Below are 22547 nucleotides of genomic sequence, written 5' to 3' on the forward strand. Positions count from 1 at the left end.
GTTACCCCTATCAAACTTTTAACAGAAACTGATTCAAAATAGATTTTCAACCCTCTTAGATTCAGAGTAGATCTCCAAGGAGTGGAAAGGAAACCATTCTGTCATACTGATATGCGAATGGTGGAACTTGGATATGACTGTGCATCCAAATTGTTAGAGACCACATGAGGTCATTGAAAAACACAGATACTAATGGTTAAAGAACAATAAATAGGTTTCTGATACAAGATTAACTGAACCTACTTCCCAGGCTCCTTTGACAGCACCATTCAAAGCACCTGGATTACTGCATATTATGGTTCCCATATTTAAAAAACAATATACTGGCATTGGAGGCTGTTCAAAAGTGATTCACTTGGCTGACTCCTCAGATAAAGCAGTTGATTTTCAACAATTCACAATTTCAGAGAGTGTACCAAAGTGCTCCACAGAAAATGGCATACTTTTTGAAATTGGTCACCCTTGTAATGCAGTAAACACAGCTGTCAACTTACACATAACAAGCTCGTACAAGGAACAATGTCTGGACATGAATCCCAATCTGATTGCTGAACTATCATACAAATCTTCGAATTGTGCAGTGGGGCCTCTGTTTAAATGTCACGGGAAGGAAGCGCCTTGTTTAAACAGCTCTGGTACTTCTGACAGTATCTGCTTGTGAGATACAAGTCAAATTCATTGACTGGAATTTAAAGCTATTGCTCACCTCAAAAGGAGCCTGGAAAGTTGGTGGCTTGAAATTCTGCACATTCCTCCATGCATGTAGAACTGCCACTGGACGGGCAGTAGGTACCAGGAACAGCATCCATTGAGTCCAATTTTATCATCCCACCAGTCTACCAATCTAGCCCAATGGGAATGTAAAATACAGCCCAGCCTCTGATGAGTTTCAGATGCTGGGATTTCATTGTGGACCCAAACAAAGAATTCTAGATCTGATACATCTGTTAACAATTTTGGGGTTGAAATAATATTCCTATTTAGATTTTTATGCTGATCATTCCCTCAGTGCTGCACTGGGAGTGCCACACTGGATAATGGGATCAAGTGACTTGAATGGAGCTCTAATATATGACTTTGAGGTACACCTGAGATGACAGGACTGTCAAATTCCCAAACTAATCATGGGACTGTCCTATTTTTTAAAAAAAAGTAATTGGAAAACTAGGCAAGTATTTTATATAGTTTTTATAAATAAAGGTGATCTCATTGAAACCTACAAAATAAATAAAGGGTTAGACAAGGGAGATGGACATAAGATGTCTTCCCTGTTTGGGAAGTCTACAACTATAGGTCACAATTTAAAAATATGAATAATACCATAAGACAGAGGTTAGGATTTGTTTTACTCAGAGTGGTTACCTTTACAACTCTCCACCCCAAAGGTCCATGGAAGCTCAGTGTTCAAGTATATTTAAAAAAAAAGATGTTAATAAATCTTTGACAGTTATTGGGATAATGTGGCTCAAAAGGCACTGAAGAATTTGACCAGCTATGATAAATGACAGAACAGGCATGATATGCTGAATGGCCTACTCCCGTTCTAATATTCCAATCAGGGCTACCCACTGCTGACATCATTGGACGCTCAGCTATACATCAGCAATGTTGTAGGATGTAGACTGAAGTACATTCAAGTGTTGATTGACCAGCATAAGCTAATTAAAGAATACAACTAAATGCTACTTTAGCCCAGAACCATTACCTGATGAATCAATTCGGTAATCCACCAACATGTGGTGTCCAATAAAATCCCAATGTCCGGGGTTTCCCGTAGACTAAAAGTAACTCAACTTGTATTTCATAGGTCTCTGCATCCCCACAGAACAAAACAAGCGATTTGTTTTCCCATCTTCTGCATTCAATACAGAGTTTTCAGGATTTGTTGACAAATTTCCCTACTTTAGATTAGATTAGATTAGATTAGATTAGATTAGATTAGATTAGATTAGATTACTTACAGTGAGGAAACAGGCTCTTCGGCCCAACAAGTCCACACCGACCCTACAAAGAGCAACCCACCCAGACCCATTCCCCTACATTTACCCCTTCACCTAACATACGGGCAATTTACCATGGCCAATTCACCTGACCTGCACATCTTTGGACTATGGGAGGAAACCGGAGCACCCAGAGGAAACCCACGCAGACACGGGGAGAATGTGCAAACTCCACACAGACAGTTGCCTGAGGCGAGAATTGAACCCAGGTCTCTGGCGCTGTGAGGCAGCAGTGCTAACCACTGTGCCACCTTGTCGCCCAATAATAATTAATCAATGAGTAGAGAATGGAACTGCCCAGAAGGGGGGCAATTCAGGCCATTGTGTCTATGCCAGCTCTTTGAAAGGCTGTCCAATTAATCTCAAACCCCTGCATCCTTTTCAAATGTACAACTAATTCTTCTTCTGAAATTTACTATTGAATCTATTACCACTACCCTTTATGGTGGCACATTCAAGTTCACAGCTCCTGGATCTTATATGATAATGGAGAGAACCAGAGTCATAGAGATGTACAGCACGGAAACAGACCCTTTGGTCCAACCCGTCCATGCTGACCAGATATCCCAACACAATCTAGTTCCACCTGCCTGCACCCAGCACATATTCCTCCAAACCCTTCCAATTCACACACCATCCAACTGCCTTTTAAATGCTGCAGTTGTACTAGCCTCCATCACTTCCTCTGGCAGCTCATTCTATACACGTACCACTCTCTACATGAAAATGCTATCCTTTAGGTCTCTTATGTCTTTCCCTTCTCACCCTAAACCTATTCCCTCTAGTTCTGGACTACCCCATCCCAGGGAAAAGACATTGTCTACTTATCCTACTCATGTCCCTCATAATTTTGTAAACCTCTATAAGGTCACCCCTCAGCCTCCGACACTCCAGGGAAAACAGCCCCAGCCTGTTCAGCCTCTCCCTATAGCTCAAATCCTCAAACCCTGGCAACATCCTTGTAAATCTTTTCTGAACCCTTTCAAGTTTTACAACATCTTTTTGATTGAAAGGAGACCAGAATTGCATGCAATATTCCAACAGTGGCCTAACCAATGTCCTGTACAGCCGCAGCATGACCTCCCAACTCCTGTACTCAATACTCTGACCAATAAAGGAAAGCATACCAAATGCCTTCTTCACAATCCTATCTACCTGCGACTCCACTTTCAAGGAGTTATGAACCTGCACTCCAAGGTTCAGCAACACTCCCTAGGACCTTACCATTAAGTGTATAAGTCTGCTAAGATTTGCTTTCCCAAAATGCATTTATCAGAATTAAAGTCCACCTGCCACTTCTCAGCCCATTGGCCGATCTGATCAAGATCTTGTTGTAATCTGAGGTAACTCTCTTCACTGTCCACTACACCTCCAATTTTGGTGTCATCAGTAAACTTACTGACTATACCTCTTATGCTCACATCCAAATCATTTATGTAAATGACAAAAAGTAGTGTATCCAGCACTGATCCTTGTGTCACGCCACTGGTCACAGGCCTCCAGTCTGAAAAACAACCCTCCCCACCACCCTCGCCCTTCTACCTTTGAGCCGGTTCTGTACCAAATAGCTAGTTCTCCCTGAATTCTGTGAGATCCAACTTTGCTAACCAGTCTCCCATGGGGAACCTTGTTAAATGCCTTACTGAATCCATTTAGATCACATCTACTGCTCTGCCCTCATCAATCCTCTTTGTTACTACTTCAAAAAAACTCAACAAAGTTTGAGAGACATGATTTTCCACGCACAAAGCCATGCTGGCTATCCCTTCCAAATACATGTACACCCTCCCCTTCAGGTTTCCCTCCAATAACTTGCCCACCACCAATGTCAGGCTCACTGGTCTGTTGTTCCCTGACTTGTCCTTACCACCTTCCTTAAACAGTGGCATCATGTTAGCCAACCTCCAGTCATCTGGCACCTCACCTGTGACTATTGATGATACAAATATCTCTGCAAGAGGCCCAGCAATCACTTCCCTAGCTTCCCACAGAGTTGTAGGATACATCTGATCAGGTCTTGGGATATATCCACTTTTGTGTGTTTCAAGACATCTACCACTTCCTCGTCTGTAATATGGGACATTTTTAAGATGTCACCATATATTTTCCCACATTCTGTATCTTCCATATCCTTTTCCACAGTTAGTACTGATGCAAAATACTCGTTTAGTATCTCCTCCATCTCCTGCGGCACCGCAAAAAGGCTGCCTTGCTGATCATCGAGGGGTCCTATTCTCTCCCTAGTTACCCTTTTGTCCTTAGTGTATTTGTAAAAACACTTGGGATTCTCTTTAACTATTTGTCAAAGCTATTTCATGTCCCCCTTTTGCCCTCCTGATTTCCCTCTTAAGTATACCCTTACTGCCTTTATACTTTTCTAAGGATTCACTCGATCTATCTGGTCTATACCTGACATGAGCTTCCTTCTTTTTCCTTTACCAAACCCTCAATTTCTTTAGTCATCCAGCATTCCCTATACCTACCAGCCTTCCCTTTCACTATAACAGGAATATACTATCTCTGGACTACTGTCGTCTAATTTTTTAAGGCTTCCCATTTGCCAGCCTTTGCTTTATCTGCGAACATCTGTCCCCAAACAGCTTTCGAAAGTTCTTGCCTAATACCATCAAAATTGGCCTTTCTCCAGTTTAGAACATCAACTTTTAGATGTTGTCTATCCTTTTCCATTACTATTTTAAAATAATAGAATTATGGTCACTGGCCCCAAAGTGCTCCCCCACTGACACCTCAGTCACCTGCCCTGCCTTATTTTCCAAGAGTAGGTCAAGTTTTGCACCTTCTCTTATAGGTAGATTAGATTACTTACAGTGTGGAAACAGGCCCTTCGGCCCAACAAGTCCACACCGCCCCGCCGAAGCGTAACCCACCCATACCCCTACATCTACATCTACCCCTTACCTAACACTACGGGCAATTTAGCATGGCCAATTCACCTGACCTGCACATCTTTGGACTGTGGGAGGAAACCGGAGCACCTGGAGGAAACCCACGCAGACACGGGGAGAACCTGCAAACTCCACACAGTCAGTCGCCTGAGGCGGGAACATCCACATACTAAATCAGAAAATTATCTTGTACTCGTGGTGACAAGAAATTGTTACCAAGCCCTAATTACTGTAGATGTACACTTCTCACCATATCCTTCAATCCATTCCCTCGTCCCCTGTGGAAGTGACTTTGCCACCGAACCATTAACAGTCTTTCATCAAAGCATCAGAATTAACTGCAGCAAATCTCATGTCAATAAAATTAATTCTAGGTTTCATGCACTATTGGGGTGAAATAGAGAAGATGTAGGGCAAACTGACTGTTTTCCTTTTTCATTTATGAAAACTGACTTTAGATGCAAAGCAGGATGGTGATTGTTATAACTGAAATCTGTTTCATCTCCCTCCAATATTTCCATTCATTCTTGGAGTCTGGATACTAAAATGCAAATGTTAAATTATTTAACTACTTCTAGCTAAACATAATAAAAATGAAAGGCTAACAACAACATATTGCTTTAACTTTGAAAAATACGAACAGAAAGGGGTATAGTACAGCAAAATTATTTGAATCAAGAAAATCCATCATTTCTAAAGTGTCAATACACAGATTAAAAAATGAAAATTACTTACAAACTTTTGAGATTTTCTGCAACACTATTTACATATGGTAAATCTGTCTGCAAAAGAAAAATGCAAGAACAAAGTAAGTGATTGAGCATTGACAGAAAGCAGAAATGCCGGATTCAGCTTGTTTTGTTATCACACAGGAATCATCATCACATCACATGTTCTCAACTCAAAGGATATTGTTGTCTCTTTCCGACCCCTCAGTCGTCGATTAGGAAGAAAGAAAGAATGAACCAACATTTTGGTGCAAATAAGGAAAACAGTTTTGGCTTTTCCCTGTTAAGAACTAAAGGTTTTGAAACTCTGACGAGTTTAGCATTGAGAGGGGGAGAAATGTTGCCATTCCAGAGAGGGTTGCAAATCTTTGGAATTCAATATTCCAGAGGACTGTGGTTGCACAGTTGAAGTGTACATTCAAGTCGGAGATTGACAGATATTTGAATACTAAAGTGTATGGCAAGAAAGTTCTTTCTGAATGGCAGAACAGGACCAATGGATTTTATTTGGAAGTCAAGGCTCCAGGTTTCATATTTCCATTCTAAATTTACAGCATTTAATCTATAACAAATCAGTGATGCATTTACACTAATCTGAAACTATCCCAGCAATTTACTAGAATTCAAATGAACGGGATAACTATTTGACCCAGAAATATCTTGCATTACCAATTAAGAAAAAAATCTAATCACATTTTGTTTGAAATACTGTGCAAGATATCTTTGCTTTCTACATAATCATTTACAAAGACCTCTAGCCACTAAACTGGAATTGGTCAGAAGGACAGGAGTGAAGAGTTTCTAAAGCTTAATTTGACAGCAAAATAGAAACTGCATTCAATAATCGTAATCTCAACCAATGAGAGACCTGATCCCTCCAGAATGATTCTGTCACATTGAGCATGCTGGCACAGAAAGGTTAGTCTATATTGTGTATTATTGTGAATTAAGTAGCTTGCCATTGACTGTTTGGTAATCATGATGCAGCTAACCTTCTGATTTCCGGTCTGCTCCATTCTGCAAGACAACAGCAAACTCTGACATAGTTGCTGTTTTCCTTTGAGAATCACGATCTTGAGCTAGCTCCCACCTCCATGGAGCACCCAATGACAATAAGGGTGGTCTGATCAGTTAGCTTTCTATTTCAAAATACTGTTGCGCATATGATGGAATGCAGCACAAGATGAGGACAGAGTCATAGAGTCATAGAGATGCTCAGCATGGAAACAGGTGGTGGGATGTTGGTTCCTGGCCTTGGAAGTCAAGTTCAAGTGACTAATCAACATTTTACTTCCCCCACGTCGAACAACAATGGCAACAACTTGATTTATATATAATTAACTTAATACTAATAAGCATTCCAATGCCTATGCTGAAGGTTTATCATATAAAATTTGCTGCAGAACCACACTTGGAGATATTAGGACAGGCAAATCAAACTTGATCACAGAGTGAAGATAAAACTTTTCAGGAGTATTTGAGTGTTAGAAAGGCAGAGTGGTTCAGGGAAGGGATTTTAGAGCTTACATAGCTGTCAACACAATAGTGAAGTGGTAAATATCAGGGGTACACTATTGATCAGAATTGGAGGTCAGCAATTTGGCAAGACGGTACAGCTGATGGAATTTATTTTATTATGTGATCTGATGCCAAACTATGAGTTTGGGTTCAAGACAGACTGGTCATGGCACAGATATAGTATTAGACCATAAGAACACAAGAATTAGGAGCGGAGCTAAGGAATTCAGCTTCTTAAGCCTGCATCACCTACAAAACCATGATTGGTCTCATATCAGCCTCAACTTCACTTTTATGCCCATTTTCCATAACCCTTCAATCCATTAGCTGTCTATCTCAAAACTAATCAGTGTCCCAGCATCCACCACACTCTGGGGTACTGAATTACATACATACATGACCCTTTCCACAATAAACTGTCTTCGAGCCTCAATTATTCTCATTATTTATAAAATGACTGGGATAATGCATAGAAAGCTATATATCCAAATTTGTTGATGATACAAAGCCAGAAGTCACATGACACCAGGTTATAGTCCAACAGGTTTATTTGAAATCACAAGCTTTTGGAGCACTGCTCCTTCGTCACTTCACCCAGTCCAACACTGCCATCTGCATATCATGACACAAAGTTAGGCAGCACTGTAGATAGTATAGGTGATAGCATAAAATTACAGAGGGATATTGATACACTATGTGAATAGATAAAACTGGGACAGATGGAGTTCAATGTACGGAAATGGGAGATTATTCATTTTGGACTGAGAAAGAACTGATCAAGATACATTCTGGTTGGTATGAAGTTAAATATAGAGGATGGCCCAAGACATATGGGGTTAAGGTGTATAGATCTTGAAAATGCCATGTACAGATACAGAAAATAATCAAGCAAGCTAATGGAATGCTAACCTTTATATCTAGAAGACTGAAATATAATGATGCAGAAGTTATGCTGCAGCTGTTCAAAACCCTGGTTACTCTGAGTACTATGAGCAGATCTGGGTAGCCTCATTTAGGAAAAGTAGATTGACCTTAGAGGGAGTACAACATAGGGTTACAAGAGTGACACCTGAGCTTCATGGTTAGGTTACGAAGAGAGATTATACAAATTAGCCTCGTTTTCTCCAGAACCTGGAAGGATAAAGGGTGAGCTGATCAAAGCCTTCAAGATAATTAAGGTAAAAAAGCAGGGTATTTCAAGATAAACTATTTCCACTGGTTGGAGATTCTAAACCTGAGGAGCATAGTCTGAAAATTAGGCCAAAACATTCAGGAGAGATATTAGGAAGCACTTCTACACATAAAAGGGAGGTAGTTACTTCCACAAACAGCAGTGGATGCTGGACCTACTGTTAATTTTAAATCCAAGGTAGATAATTTGTATTAATTTAGGCCACAGATCAGCCACAATCTCATTGAATGGCAAAACAAGCAAGAGGCTGAATGACATTCTCCTGTTTATATGTTCTTTGGAGAAGTACTACCTCTTCATCTGTTTTAAAATATACTACCCCTTGTCTTAAAACTAGATTTCCCCACAAGGGGGGCATCCACTTGTCAATTCCCGTTTAGCATCTTGTATACCTCGATTCTAAATCTTCTCATTCTCTCAAGTAAGTTTGGGCCTAATCTATTCAAATTAATTTTTTAAGACAAATCCCTCATTGCTGGAATCAATTGACTGAATCTCCTCTGAACTGCTTCCAATGCAACTACATCCCCTCAAGCAAGATGATCAAAACTCTACATAATACTCCAGGTGCAATCTCATTACTACAGTTATCAACACTTTCCTACTTGTACATTCTATTCCCAGAGAAATAAATGCTAAAATCCCATTTGCCACCTTATTGCCTGCTGTACTTGCATACTAGATTCCTGCATCAAGTCACCCAGATTTCTCTGCACTGAAACACTCTGAAGCTTGACTTTTACCTCCTTATATTTTATCCCTGTAGAGATCTTCCCTCAACTCCACTAGGTATTCAATTAACCTTTTTGATTCTTTTCTGTATCTATCTATTTTAATTGCCTATAACACGACATATCCTTGACATCCTTCCATCAGGTGCAGCACAATCATAAAATGACAACATGCTTAGCAATGATAAATGCCAGGCCAGACCTATAACATGACTCAAAGTCAACATTACCTGTTCCCTGAAATGTTGTTCATCTCTTGGTCTTAAAATTAATCCAATGAGACTACAACATTCTTTCAGTTGGTTTCCTTCTTGTATCAGTACAGGCAATTTTCACCTCAGTTATACTTCCTGATCATTTAATTTCTTGATTTCAACCAGTTATTTTTGGATTTTGCCCTTCAGACTAGGGCATTAGAAATGTGGAATAAGAAAAGCCTATTTGTCCAACAACGACACACGACATTATCATGGACTCTACTGTCCATTTAATGTCCCACCTCCCTGAATGCAACTCCAAAATTTAATCCTTTAGTATTTAATAATTTATAAGAAACTTCAGTACAAATGCTTCCTGATCTCTAAAAATTAAGCCGAACAATCCTCCATCTGTTGTCAAATATGCATGCTGTTATTCTGGTTACAATGTATTATAACATTATATTATGACATAGAGATAGACAGCCAAATCAAATCAGCCTTCCTATCCCCGAATTCACATCACAATAAATTAAAACTTGCATGCTCTTCAAAATTAATCCCAATGATGATTCCTAACCAGACATTTTGAATAACCAGTACCAGACTTATTGAATAATTGATATCAGACACCAGGTTTCTAGCATAAACAAAAAAGATTTAACGATTTATCAATACAGTAGCTCTTGCAGAACAAGTTAAATCACAAGGCAAACTAATTAATGTCTATGATTTAAAATCAATCTTTGAGAGTTTAACCCGCATTCTCACAGATGGACAGTCGAGCGGCCACAGTTATGGGATAAATGAAAAGGAGAAAAATAATGTAACTAGCCAGGTTATTTAAGTAAACTCCATGATCCATAACATCACTGGTATATGGGATTATATCTTGCTTGGTTTCTGAAGACACCCAATGAATGCAGATAGCTTCCAGTAGGCTCCAAGGAATATTCAATTAATTCTTAGAGCTGAGACTCTATTTTTGGAATTTTCAATAAATTGATAATGAGGCGACAACCAGGGAGCAATTAAGCCTCCATCCTATCGCAGTGATAGCCAAAATCCTTTTGGCTTAAACACAGCTAAACAGAGTTGTTTTTTTTAAGACTGGCTAGGATTGTCTCCCTATGAAGCCCCAAGTTAATGTACACCATCTGTTTGAGCATGATGCCTCCCTGAATGGAAACATCTATACAACATTATTTGAACAAGAATCAACTTGAAATTAACTTCCAGGCATGGGTTAATTAACAACTATCAACTTGTTTAATTTTTTTTTAAAAACTGGCTCACAGTCCAAAGGTCACCTTTAGCTCTCAACTCTCAGTTCACAGCAGTAAACCAAAAATTACTTCAATAAGTTTTAAAATTAAAGGTCTCAATAATTGGGTCATCTATTGTATAATTTTTATCATACACATGTTACATATGGAATGACTGCAAATTCTTTGGTCTGTTATTTAAAGAAAAGCACAGACCAAAATAATGGAGAATTTCCATCTGAATTTAAGTTTCCTGCGATATTGCTCTCACACGTACCATAGAGTCATAAAGGGTTACTGCAAACTGGTTATTAAGTCAGGGTACCTTTATCCATTTTACAACATTGGTGGGCCTCATTAAGATGTATCAGAAAGGATACTCTGGTAAATCTGACCCCACTAAAAAGGAAGAGTAACCAACCAGAAATTGGGCAGAAGTAGTACTTATGTCTTAAAATATACAAACTATAGATAGAGATATAAGCCTTAAAGGGGAAGATAAAGTACATGCTATGGCCAGTGGTACAACTTGTGAGGAAACTCTACCAAAATACTTAACTAAGAAGTGGCCCGAGTGGGCAAACTTTTGTTATAAACTGGCACTGTATCCACAATCCAAGGGCCACAATTGCTTGAAGAAATTGCATCATTGTTCAGGGAAGCATACTCCTAAAGTAGTTACAGCCATAGCTAGTTGTATGAAACAGTTCCACTGAGATCTTAAATTTAAAGGAACAGTGAAAGAGGAGAAAGTTAGCACCAAACAATAAATCAAGACGACTTTTTTTTGGGGGGCGGCGGGGGAAGAGGGAGACAGAGATCCTCAGACTTAATGAGAATTTAAAGGGTGCTATGTTAGAATTAGAGAGAAGCCATTTAAAGCTCCAGAAATAGCAGCACTGCAGCCAAAATACGGGACAGTTTCAGGCCCAGTTTAAGTAGAAACAGCAGATCAAGAAACAGTGCTGACCAGAGAAACATGGCTGAGCTTGAAGAACAGTGTAAAGATCTGCAAGGGAGGAGCGGGATCCTGGAACCAAGCCAGTAAAAATAAATAAGCTCACTCTGCTGTTCACTCAAACTGCCATCGAAAGATTGACCAACTGAAATCATAACTGTTAATCGAGAAGGGCTTTTGAAACTGTGGGACCCCAGGGGAATAGCACCCACATTTTAGACTAGGAGGATATAGTGGAGGCAGTACAGAGGTACATCACCCTGAGCAGTGAATGGGAACCCCCACTTTTCCAAACTTTAATCCACAAGTCCCCCAAACCCCTATAGACTATATCTCCATCACTCGTTCCTGTCTCAATGCAGCCTCCTATTTTGATAAAACGTCTGACCCTGAAATAACCTCACTCCCATTCCCCAGGGAGAGAAAAACAGTTAACGTTTCAAGTCTGATATAACTCTTCAGAACTGTAAGAGGCTGGGAAATGTAGATTCGTATGCTGGTGATGAGGGGGAGGAAGAGCAAGTGGAACAGATTGATTTTCCTGTACCTTAGATGCTGCCTGACCTGTGCTTTTCCAGCACCACTCTAATCTAGACTCTGGTTTCCAGTATCTGTAGTCCTTTACCAGATTGCAAAAGTGCCCAGAGCAAAAGACAAAGGCAGTGCTAAGGGTGATAAAGGAAGGATTGAGATGTAAAATAGGTGTAAATAGTCTCAGTAGAGTGGACCCCTATTCTCGCCTATCATTTTACGTCATTGCCACTTCCTTAGTCTTTTGTTCTGGGCACCCTCTCCATCTGTTCCACTCACTCCTCACAAAATTTCCAGTTCTGACCGAGAGCCATAATGAAACGTTAACTGTTTCTACTTCCACAGACATTGCAAGACCTCTGAGCTCTTCCAGTATTTTGTTTTCATTCCTACACCTTTTTGATTATTTGAGTTTAAAAACAATTGGTAACCCAAATAAAGTAAGATAAACAGATTGAAAAATGTCCATATGTTGAATTGTTTTCTTGCAGTGTATTAGTATTTACAGAGAACACAAGTCTCCTTCTATAAAGCAGATGCAAGTAAGACTGAAGCTTGCAAATCACTAATCCACAAAATTACTCTCATCGACATTCAATCAGTATGTTTGTTAACACTGAAAACATAAAACTCATTGAAAGTGTGTTCCTTTTCAGATTTACAGCTGCCCACCCCCTGAGTTGTATTTCAGCATTAGCAATCAGCTTCCCATATTAACAAAGACTGAAAGGCAGTATTTACTATCACACATTAGTTGCCTGTACCAACAAAGTCTGACAAATCATGGATTACTAATTTTGTTTTTTTTTAAATATACTGTTTCTCAAATTGACCTTTGTTTGAAGATGATCTTGAGACACCAATTGTCAGAAAGTGAACCAAGTCTGTTATCACCAGTGAAACAATTTTCAAACCAATAGGATGAAAAACAAAGTCCTGTTTAAAATTAAATGCAGAGAAAATTGTCCCTCATAAAACCCATGATTTCACCCACTGAAATTGCAGAATCAACCGAGAATTATTACTCAACATAATCTGCTGTGGTAAAATTATATAAAGCTCTAGTCAGGTCCCATCTGGAATCCTGCACACTGCATCTCAGGGTGAATTTATCAGGCTTAAAGAGAATAAAGGAGAAATGCTTCAGAATGAAACTACGCCTAGTGATCTGGTCAGGATGGTCACACAGTGGTCTAATTCAGCTGACTCAAATTCTGATGACCCTTACTAAATGCTCCTGCATTCTGGCCCCTTTCTACAAGGGAGTGGTCAAAGCCCAATTTTTAACATTAGCACTTTGCCCAATCAAGGCCCAGAAGTGGCCAAACATTTATAAGTGTCAGCTCTGGTGTACTGGTTAGTACTCTTGTTTTGAGTGAGAAGCGGAGGGTTCACGATGCCACCTTTTGGATAGCATTAAAGGAAAGGCCTCCCTATTGTGTGAAAATTAAGAATCTTATAACACAATTTTGAGGGGGCTATTATGAGGGGGCATAGCTTTAAATTAAGGGGTGGTAGGTATAGGACAGATGTTAGGGGTAGATTCTTTACTCAGCGAGTCGTGAGTTCATGGAATGCCCTGCCAGTAGCAGTGGTGGACTCTCCCTCTTTATGGGCATTTAAACGGGCATTGGATAGGCATATGGAGGATAGTGGGCTAGTGTAGGTTAGGTGGGCTTGGATCGGCGTAACATCGAAGGCCAAAGGGCCTGTACTGTGCTGTATTCTTCTATGTTCTACGTTCTATGAGACCATGGGATTTTAAAAGCATGGAAACAAATTTCTGTACAGCTCTTCACCACAAATGGAACTTTAAAAAAAATGAAACTAAAACCATATCCTACCCCTCTTACCCCACACAACTAGAAATACAAATTAAACAAATTTACACGTCAATCTGTCTACTTTAGAACGCAAATTGCCATATCATAACAATATGAACGTTCATCACAAAGCCTACTAACATAAAAGTTATTTTCATTGCTATAATATCACAGACTTATACATGTGGGTTCTGTGCTTACTGATGCTACTGTCCATTACAAAAACACATCTGAATGACTCCATTGCTCCAAGGTAAAAACAATGACTGCAGATGCTGAAAATCAAATACTGGATTAGTGGTGCTGGAAGAGCACAGCAATTCAGGCAGCATCCAACGAGCAGCGAAATCAACGTTTCAGGCAAAAGCCCTTCATCAGGAATAAAGGCAGTGAGCCTGAAGCATGGAGAGATAAGCTAGAGGAGGGTGGGGGTGGGGAGAGAGTAGCATAGAGTACAATGGGTGAGTGGGGGAGGAGATGAAGGTGATAGGTCAAGGAGGAGAGGGTGGAGTGAATAGGTGGAAAAGAAGATAGGCAGGTCGGACAAGTCAAGGAGACAGTAACTGAGCTGCAAGTTTGAAACTAGGATGAGGTGGGGGAAGGGGAAATGAGGAAGCTGTTGAAGTCCACATTGATGCCCTGGGGTTGAAGTGTTCCGATGCGGAAGCTGAGGCGTTCTTCCTCCAGGCGTCGGGTGGTGAGGGAGCGGCGGTGAAGGAGGCCCAGGACCTCCATGTCCTCGGCAGAGTGGGAGGGGGAGTTGAAATGTTGGGCCACGGGGCGGTTTGGTTGATTGGTGCGGGTGTCTCGGAGATGTTCCCTAAAGCGCTCTGCTAGGAGGCGCCCAGTCTCCCCAATGTAGAGGAGACCGCATTGGGAGCAACGGATACAATAAATGATATTGGTGGATGTGCAGGTGAAACTTTGATGGATGTGGAAGGCTCCTTTAGGGCCTTGGATCGAGGTGAGGGAGGAGGTGTGGGCACAGGTTTTACAGTTCCTGCGGTGGCAGGGGAAAGTGCCAGAATGGGAGGGTGGGTCGTAGGGGGGTGTGGACCTGACCAGGTAGTCACGGAGGGAACGGTCTTTGCTCCAAGAGTGTGTATCTATTTGTCACATGCCATAACAGTCCTGCTCTCCCTCAGTAGGATCGGTGGCAGCAATGCACCCACCAGATGTCCAGGATTAAAGTGGTATCAAAGCCAAAAGATAAACATTGGTGGGTGTGGGGGTCTCTCTCTCTCTCTCTCTCTCTCTCTTGCTTGCTCACACATATGCACATGCACACACTCATTCCTTCAAAATGGCTTTCAAACAGGGTGGGTGATGACATATAAATATTTAAATTCTGCTACAAATTCCTCACAGACAGACATACCCTTGTAACTGAAGCAGGAGAGATTCTGGCAACTTTACTTATAGTTAGAGAAAGGAATTAAAGATTGCTTAATGGAGAGTGGATCTATTTTTAGGTCAGGTTTATTTCTTAGAAAATTTGGTCACGTTTTGAGGCTCAAGGGATTGATTTTATGTTGAAACAATTGTAAACTATATAAACAAATGTGCCTTAACCACTGAGCAAACATTTGTTCATGGAAATATCCTCTGGTTAAAGAGACTACAAATCAGCTAACACATTAGTTGTGCATCGAAAGGAGTAGATTTCAAATTTGTAACTGCTGGCTTACAGCCAGATAATCAGAAAATGGACCGACAGAGTCGATTATTTATATGGATAGTAATCAGGGAGCTGTATGTACATTAGCAATACAGGTACAGTACAGCAACTTCACATTTAAATATTTCAGAGTAAAGAATCACAGACAAGAATGAAAAAGGAAAATAGTTGCGAAGGAGTAAAAATCAAGTGCACAAGAGGTCAGTGGGCTGGACAGCCAATTATTTGCAAAAGAGGTGAAGATTTTCCCTGCAAACTTCCTCCTAATATGATGCAAGGTGTGAGATTTAAACATATTTTCATGTCCGTTATTTCAGAAATAGTTGCACTTGGTTGGTTGATAGTTGTGTGTGGGGGGGGGGGGTTTATTAATTTAACTTCTCAGTATTTCTGTCTGCATGATTTTATAAAAGTAAAAGTATAAGAGTGGAAAGCTCCTTGGATGATAATGGGAACTTGCTTACGTTGAACAGAGTGTTATGAAGTTGAAGGCATGTATTGTACCTTTAAAGGGAGAGTGAATGCTATTTTGCACTAAAAGCTTACAAGCACCTGATATATGACTAACTAGCAGTCCCAGAGTGTACTGGAAATTTGAAAATATGCAATGTTTGGCTGTGAAATAGACACCTGAGTTGGTTCCTGTTTTGACGGCAATTCAAATTTAACCAGCTTAAATTATGCCCCAGGATACTAAAACTCAATTGAGTTTCAATTTATTCTTTTGCCAACATGGAACCAATGAGACAAACCGACATTGGGGGTATAAAGAAGGCAGGCAGTTTGAAAGCCAGGCAGCAACTGCCATTTGAAAAACTCTATCAAAGGTACCTTTTCGTATGAAATATATTTGCAGTAAAAGAAAGACAACAACCCAGGGAGATCTTCAGCTGAAAGAAGACAGACACCAAAGGTGACAGCCGATGTATGGTTCTGAAATTAAGTTGGTGTAGGTATAGTAAGTGTTGGGGAGGCAGATAATAAGCAGTTAAAAGAAGGGTGGGGCTTAGAATTGTGAATTAACGTTCACTTTTAAGAATTAAAGTATAAATTTATATTATTTTCTTTAGACAGTGGAATTTGGGAGTTCTCTGACACTTGTTTTAACAGATTACGAGGCAAGGTGAGCTTTTCTGGGTGTCTGTTTTAATTAACAGAGGGATTCAATGCTGTGTCGTTGCAAGAATTAAAACTGAGGAGTATTAAGATTGCTTTCTGCAAGGAGGATTGGGAATTAGTTTTTTTTAAACCTAGAGGAAAAACTCATGGCTTAGAAGGCTTTTGGTTTTCATTTTGAAGAGGTCCTGGAAGTTAAAATGTGTGAAACAGGTTTTCCTGAAGAAAGGAGAAGAAAGAAAACAGTTCAGAACGGTTAGGAAATAGGTTACTTCAGTGTAAGGATTTTAGCTTGGAAGTTCGAGACCAGAAGTATTTTATTAGAATCCTAAAGGGATTATTCAAAATTTAGAAAGTCTAAGCTCAGTTGTATGACTAATCATAGATAAGGTTATCAAACTGTCAGGACAATAAGCTGAAAAAAACAGTCAAATTAAACTTAGATAGAAAGCAAAATCTCATGTGTTTAAGTACTGTAATATTGTGTTAGATGGGATTGAATTTTTATCTGAATGTTTTAAAACCTTCTAATTGTGTTAGATACAAGTAGACTAGTTTATTCTACTTTATCTTTTCTTTTGTGTAATAAACTTCAGTTTTATTGTTAAAATCAAGTCTGTAATCTTGTGTGCTTATGTTTCAGTGAGAGACCACCTTACAAAAAGATACATTTCAGTCTGGGATTGGCCTTATACCACTACCACTATCACTATCACAGATCCTAACACCAGCCCCTTTCACACGAAACAGCAAAAACTCTGATTCCCCCTCTAAAATTCTGGATCCCACAAACCCCTGATACTGCCAGATTCGGCCCTTGAAATCATTTAAATTTCTACAAGATCTAAGGGTTTCCTCCTCAGGTATTTCTGCATATTTTTGCCTCAGAAGTATCATTTCCATTGCCCACAAACCCAAAGACTGCGTTCAAATCAAATCCTCTGTCCCCAAAACCATCTTACCAAACTCTGAAACCTGCTTCTCAGGCCCCTAGGAGATAGTCCTGTGCAGAGTGATGAGTCTAACGTACCACCAATCCTCTCACTTTTTCTAGTCCTCCTCAGTAACACTAGCTTGCTTAATTGCCTAATTTTCACAACAGGAAACATTTTATATATACACACAGACACCCGACAAAGTCTAGTCACTGCCCAAATCTCAATTACAGTATCAAATGCAAAAATAAATGTTTTGAAACTAACAGTCAACTTTAGGACCAAAGCTTTACTTTGCAACTACTTCTCTCGATACTACTTCTTTAAGCTTCTCCAGACTCCACCACAACTCACCGACTTCTGTTGCAATAGCAAATGTCTCTGTGCAAACAATAGTTGAACAGTACAAAAGGTTGATTGTAGGATTCTAAGGAATGCAGCAACCCAAAAATTCCTCTAATGACTGTAACCCTACAGAGTTGTGCTTATGGTTGTGTGTGAACTTTAAGCAAGTGACAGTAACTAACAAAAGTCACTGATTAAAGTATGGCCTTCATCTAACAAAAGCAGCATTTGCCACAATCTTCATTCTCCTGCATGCCCCTTTCATAAAGACTCTAATCTGGATCCAAATGAAATCACTTTTGAAAAATTTTTATTCAAATTTTGTTTTCTCATTTGGTGGTAACAAGACTGCTATCTTTGGGTGGCATGGTGACTCAATGTTTAGCATCACAACTTCACTCAGCACCCAGGACCATAGTACAATTCCAGCCTTGGGTGACGGTGTGGAGTCTGCATGTCCTCCCTGTGGCTGTGTGGATTTCCACCAGAAGCTACAGTTTCTTCCCAACATCCAAATGGTGTGCAGATTAGGTTGATTGGCCATGCTAAAATACTCTGTAGTGTCCAGGGATGTGCAGACTAAGTGGCTTAGCCATTGTAAATGTTGGGCTCACTGGGATAGGGTGGAGGAGTGCTGGTGGAGGGGGTCTGGGTGGGAAGCTCTTTGGAAGGTTAGCACAAACTTAATGGGCTGAATGGCCCCTTTTCTCACTCCAAAATGATTCTATGGTCCTACAAATCCGTCCTAGGCAGCAGCACAAAACAGGCTGCTAATTCGCTACTGCCAATCTTGCACTTTACTCCATTTTCTATTACAGTGACTTCAACAACAGAAGGAAATTGTAGGAAATTTCTCACTCACTGGAATCCATGCTGTCCAACCCCATAATGTTTTTACCCCAGTGTACCTTAAAACCAATGTTTTTGCCATCAGCCCTCTGATGAAGAGTCATCTAGACTCAAAATGTTAGCTTGCTCTCTTCCACAGAGGCTGCCTGACCTGCTGTGATTTCCAGCATTTTTTGTTCTCAGTTGAAATGTTGTTATATACCAGAGAATTTTTAGGGGAAGCGAATGCCAATGCTATGGCATCAACGTATTCCTATTTACTTTATTTCATTAGTACTAGTGACAATAATTCTTTGCTTTGCTTAAAAACATTAAATTTCGTGGTATAGTTTTACGAGTTAAATGACTGGGCATTCAGATTTCTGTTTAAGCATTAACCACTTTAGCCAGATCTCAAAAACAATATTTTATTTGATTTTAAAAGACGCGCTGTTAAAGGGTCTTTTGATCTTTTACAGACTTTGTCATTGCATTTATGATTCATATTGCAGTTACAATGTTGCTTTTTCCATCTCTTTGTAAAAGCAACTGCGAAATCTGATCCACATTTACTATTTGCCAATCAAAATTTGTGTCCACTTGGCATGACAACACATTAATTCCAGTGACTGTAGGTAATCTTCAAGGATCTTCCAAGGTGAAAGCCCTTCCTTGCTTAGTTGACTTAATCCACAAGTTGAACAGGCTTACATGCTGTTGAACCACTGAAGCAGAAAACAATTTCAGGATTTAATAGAATTATCATACTGAGGCACGACAGCTACCAAGCAATTTGAACAGAAATGTCAAATCTGTCTTCAACACACATCCACAAAGGGCACTGGAGTCGAAAGTCTCCAAATCACACATGAACCAGTTTGCTAGTGATTTGGAGGAGGAGAAAATAAGAGGAGGGCTGATAAATGGAATAATCAGCTACAAACTGTTACTTTGATTTGCACTTACGGTCTTTTCTGAACTCTTGGCAAACTTCATAAAAACAACATGTACTTCAATAATAAATTTCACAAACCTAGGACATCTTTTCACACTTTACAACCAGTAAAGTACAGTTATTGCGATTGTGTAGGAAATGCAGCAGCATCTCAAAAAACAAGCTCCCACAAATAATGAAAAATGAGAGTCAAAAGGGTGATGCTGGGAGTGAACCAATGAATGTTAGCGAGCATTAAGAGACAGAAACCACACAGTCATGCAGCAGCACAATGAGGCTTGGTCTAAACGTAAATATTTAACCTATAACAAAGGAGATCATTTAACTGGATTAAAAATCAAAATAAGCCAATTTGACTAAACAAAATCTTGAAAAGTTGCTTGGTAACCTAATGAGGGACTTCAAAACAAGATGCAATGAAATGAATGGAGGGGCCCTTTTTTTTGTGCGCCTGGGAAGTGCAGGAGAAAAGAGCACAATCATAAAATCGGAGTATAAATTCAGATATACATTTTCACTCACCTCTGCAATGAGTACAACAATCACACAGTCTTGCTTTTCCTCTGGGGACAATTCATAAATGAGGGAGTTCAAGGTGTCAATCAGGTAACTGTGCACCTCCCGCTTTACAGTTGGAACTCCCATTACAACGGAAACTGTGGACCAAAAAAAAAACAGCCAAGAATAGAAAATTAATGAACGTTGCGTCAGTAACACAAAGCAGACTTTACACATCAATAACCCAGCAATTCACAGCACGGAAAAAAATGACCTGGATGAGGGAACCCTACAATATCTGTAAGTATGCAAACGACTCAAACCTTGGTAGGATAAAGAGTCGTGAGGACGGAAAGAGGATTTAAGGTGATTGAGATGAGTTGAACAAGTGGGCAGATGCGGTACAATATGGTTAAATTTGAAGTTATGCACTTTGATGTGAAAAAATTAGATTACTTACAGTGTGGAAACAGGCCCTTCGGCCCAACAAGTCCACACCGCCCCGCCGAAGCGCAACCCACCCATACCCCTACATCTACCCCTTACCTAACACTACGGGCAATTTAGCATGGCCAATTCACCTGACCTGCACATCTTTGGACTGCATTATTTAAGTGTGACATATCAGGAAGTACAGGTGAACAAAGGGATGTGGGTGTCCTCGCACACTAGTCAATGAAAGTAAATGAAATTAAATAAAAGGCAGATTCAGCAAGTAATTAGGAAGGCAAATGTTATACTAGTTTTCACTGCAGAAAGATTTCAGTTCAGAAGTAGGGATGTCTTATTGCAGTATATAGAGCCTTGGTGAGATCATACCTGGAGATTTTCTTAATTTATTCATGGGTTGTGAACATCACTGCCAGGCCAGCATTTATTAGCCATTCCTAATTGCCCATAAAGTGGTTAAGGGTCAACTACATTGCTGTGGGTCTGGAGTCACATGTAGGACAGATGAGAAATCTGTTCCCCCGCCCCCCCCCCCCCCCAATGATGCTACCAAACTTGCTGAATTTCTCCAGCAATTTCTGTTTGTGGCCCCAGAACATTCCTTGGGTCTCTGGATTAAGTAGTCTGGTGATAATACCACAAGGCCATCACCGGTTGCATTCGATTTAGGAAAGAATATACTTGCCATAAAGAGTGCAGCAAAGGTCCACGAGGCTGATACTGGAGTTGGCAGATTGCCGAATAAGGAGACAATGGTTCAACTAGGTTTGTATTCATTAGAGGTTAGAAGGTTGAATGGGGATTTCATTGAAGTGTGTAAAATTCTAACATAGCTTTACAGATTAGATGTAGAGAGGACCTTTCCCCTGGCTAGGGGGTCTACAATCAAGGGACAGAGTCTTAGGGCACAGGATCAACCACTTACAAGTGAGATGAGGAAACATTTCTACACTCAAAGGATAGTTAACTTGTGAAATTCTCTACCACAGAACGCTATGGAGGCCAAATCACTGAACATATTCAAGAAAGGGATGGATGTATTTTTAGATTTGAGAGGCATAAGGGGTAAGGGGAGAAAGCAGGAATATAGCAATGAGATAGAGATCAAAGGCCTACTTCTGCTCATGGTCCCTATGTTTCTACCAACAATCAATCAGAGAACGCCACTGAAAGTATACAAAAAGGAATACATGAGAGTCATTCCAAAGAAAGTGGGCGTGAATTCCTTGCTGTTCATACAAGAGAAACTAATTTTCAATTGTTACAGCAAAGCACAGTCACAGTTACTTGTGAAGTTCGGAGGACATTTTTCGGAGGACATTTTTCGGAGGACATTTTTCGGAGGACATTTTTCGGAGGACATTTTTCCGAGGACATTTTTCGGAGGACATTTTTCCGAGGACATTTTTCCGAGGACATTTTTCGGAGGACATTTTTCGGAGGACATTTTTCGGAGGACATTTTTCCGAGGACATTTTTCGGAGGACATTTTTCGGAGGACATTTTTCGGAGGACATTTTTCGGAGGACATTTTTCGGAGGACATTTTTCGGAGGACATTTTTCGGAGGACATTTTTCGGAGGACATTTTTCGGAGGACATTTTTCGGAGGACATTTTTCGGAGGACATTTTTCGGGTAAGTGCAAAGTTAGGAACAAGAAACAAATTAGGAGGATCAAAAATTTTTTGAGCAGAGAAAAGCAGCAGACAAGATAATAATTGATAGAAACATTTGTAACTTATACATCCATTATCCTGATCATGGTCTATATATGTACATTCAGGAGCATAGCTGTATTTCGCATCTTTAACATGACAGAATTTACCAAAGTGTTTCACAGGAGCATTATCAAATAAAATTTGGCATTGAACCACACAAGCTTAGTTCAAAAT

The 22547-nt window shown here is 40.0% G+C and overlaps 1 protein-coding gene across 5 annotated transcripts in view; it reads right to left on the reverse strand.

Moving 5' to 3' along the window:
- Positions 1 to 22547, reverse strand: part of mgat4b (alpha-1,3-mannosyl-glycoprotein 4-beta-N-acetylglucosaminyltransferase B) — a 237743-nt gene that overhangs the window by 70139 nt on the left and 145057 nt on the right. For all 5 annotated transcript variants that reach the window (XM_072590342.1, XM_072590343.1, XM_072590338.1 and 2 more), the window contains 2 exons: positions 20229 to 20362; positions 5642 to 5688 (listed from right to left, as the gene is read on the reverse strand). In XM_072590342.1, coding sequence (XP_072446443.1) covers positions 5642 to 5688; positions 20229 to 20362 — 181 coding nt within the window. The remainder of the gene's footprint in view (positions 1 to 5641; positions 5689 to 20228; positions 20363 to 22547) is intronic.

This window comes from Chiloscyllium punctatum, chromosome 20, assembly GCF_047496795.1.
Source record: "Chiloscyllium punctatum isolate Juve2018m chromosome 20, sChiPun1.3, whole genome shotgun sequence".
In the NCBI taxonomy this organism is placed as follows: domain Eukaryota; kingdom Metazoa; phylum Chordata; class Chondrichthyes; order Orectolobiformes; family Hemiscylliidae; genus Chiloscyllium; species Chiloscyllium punctatum.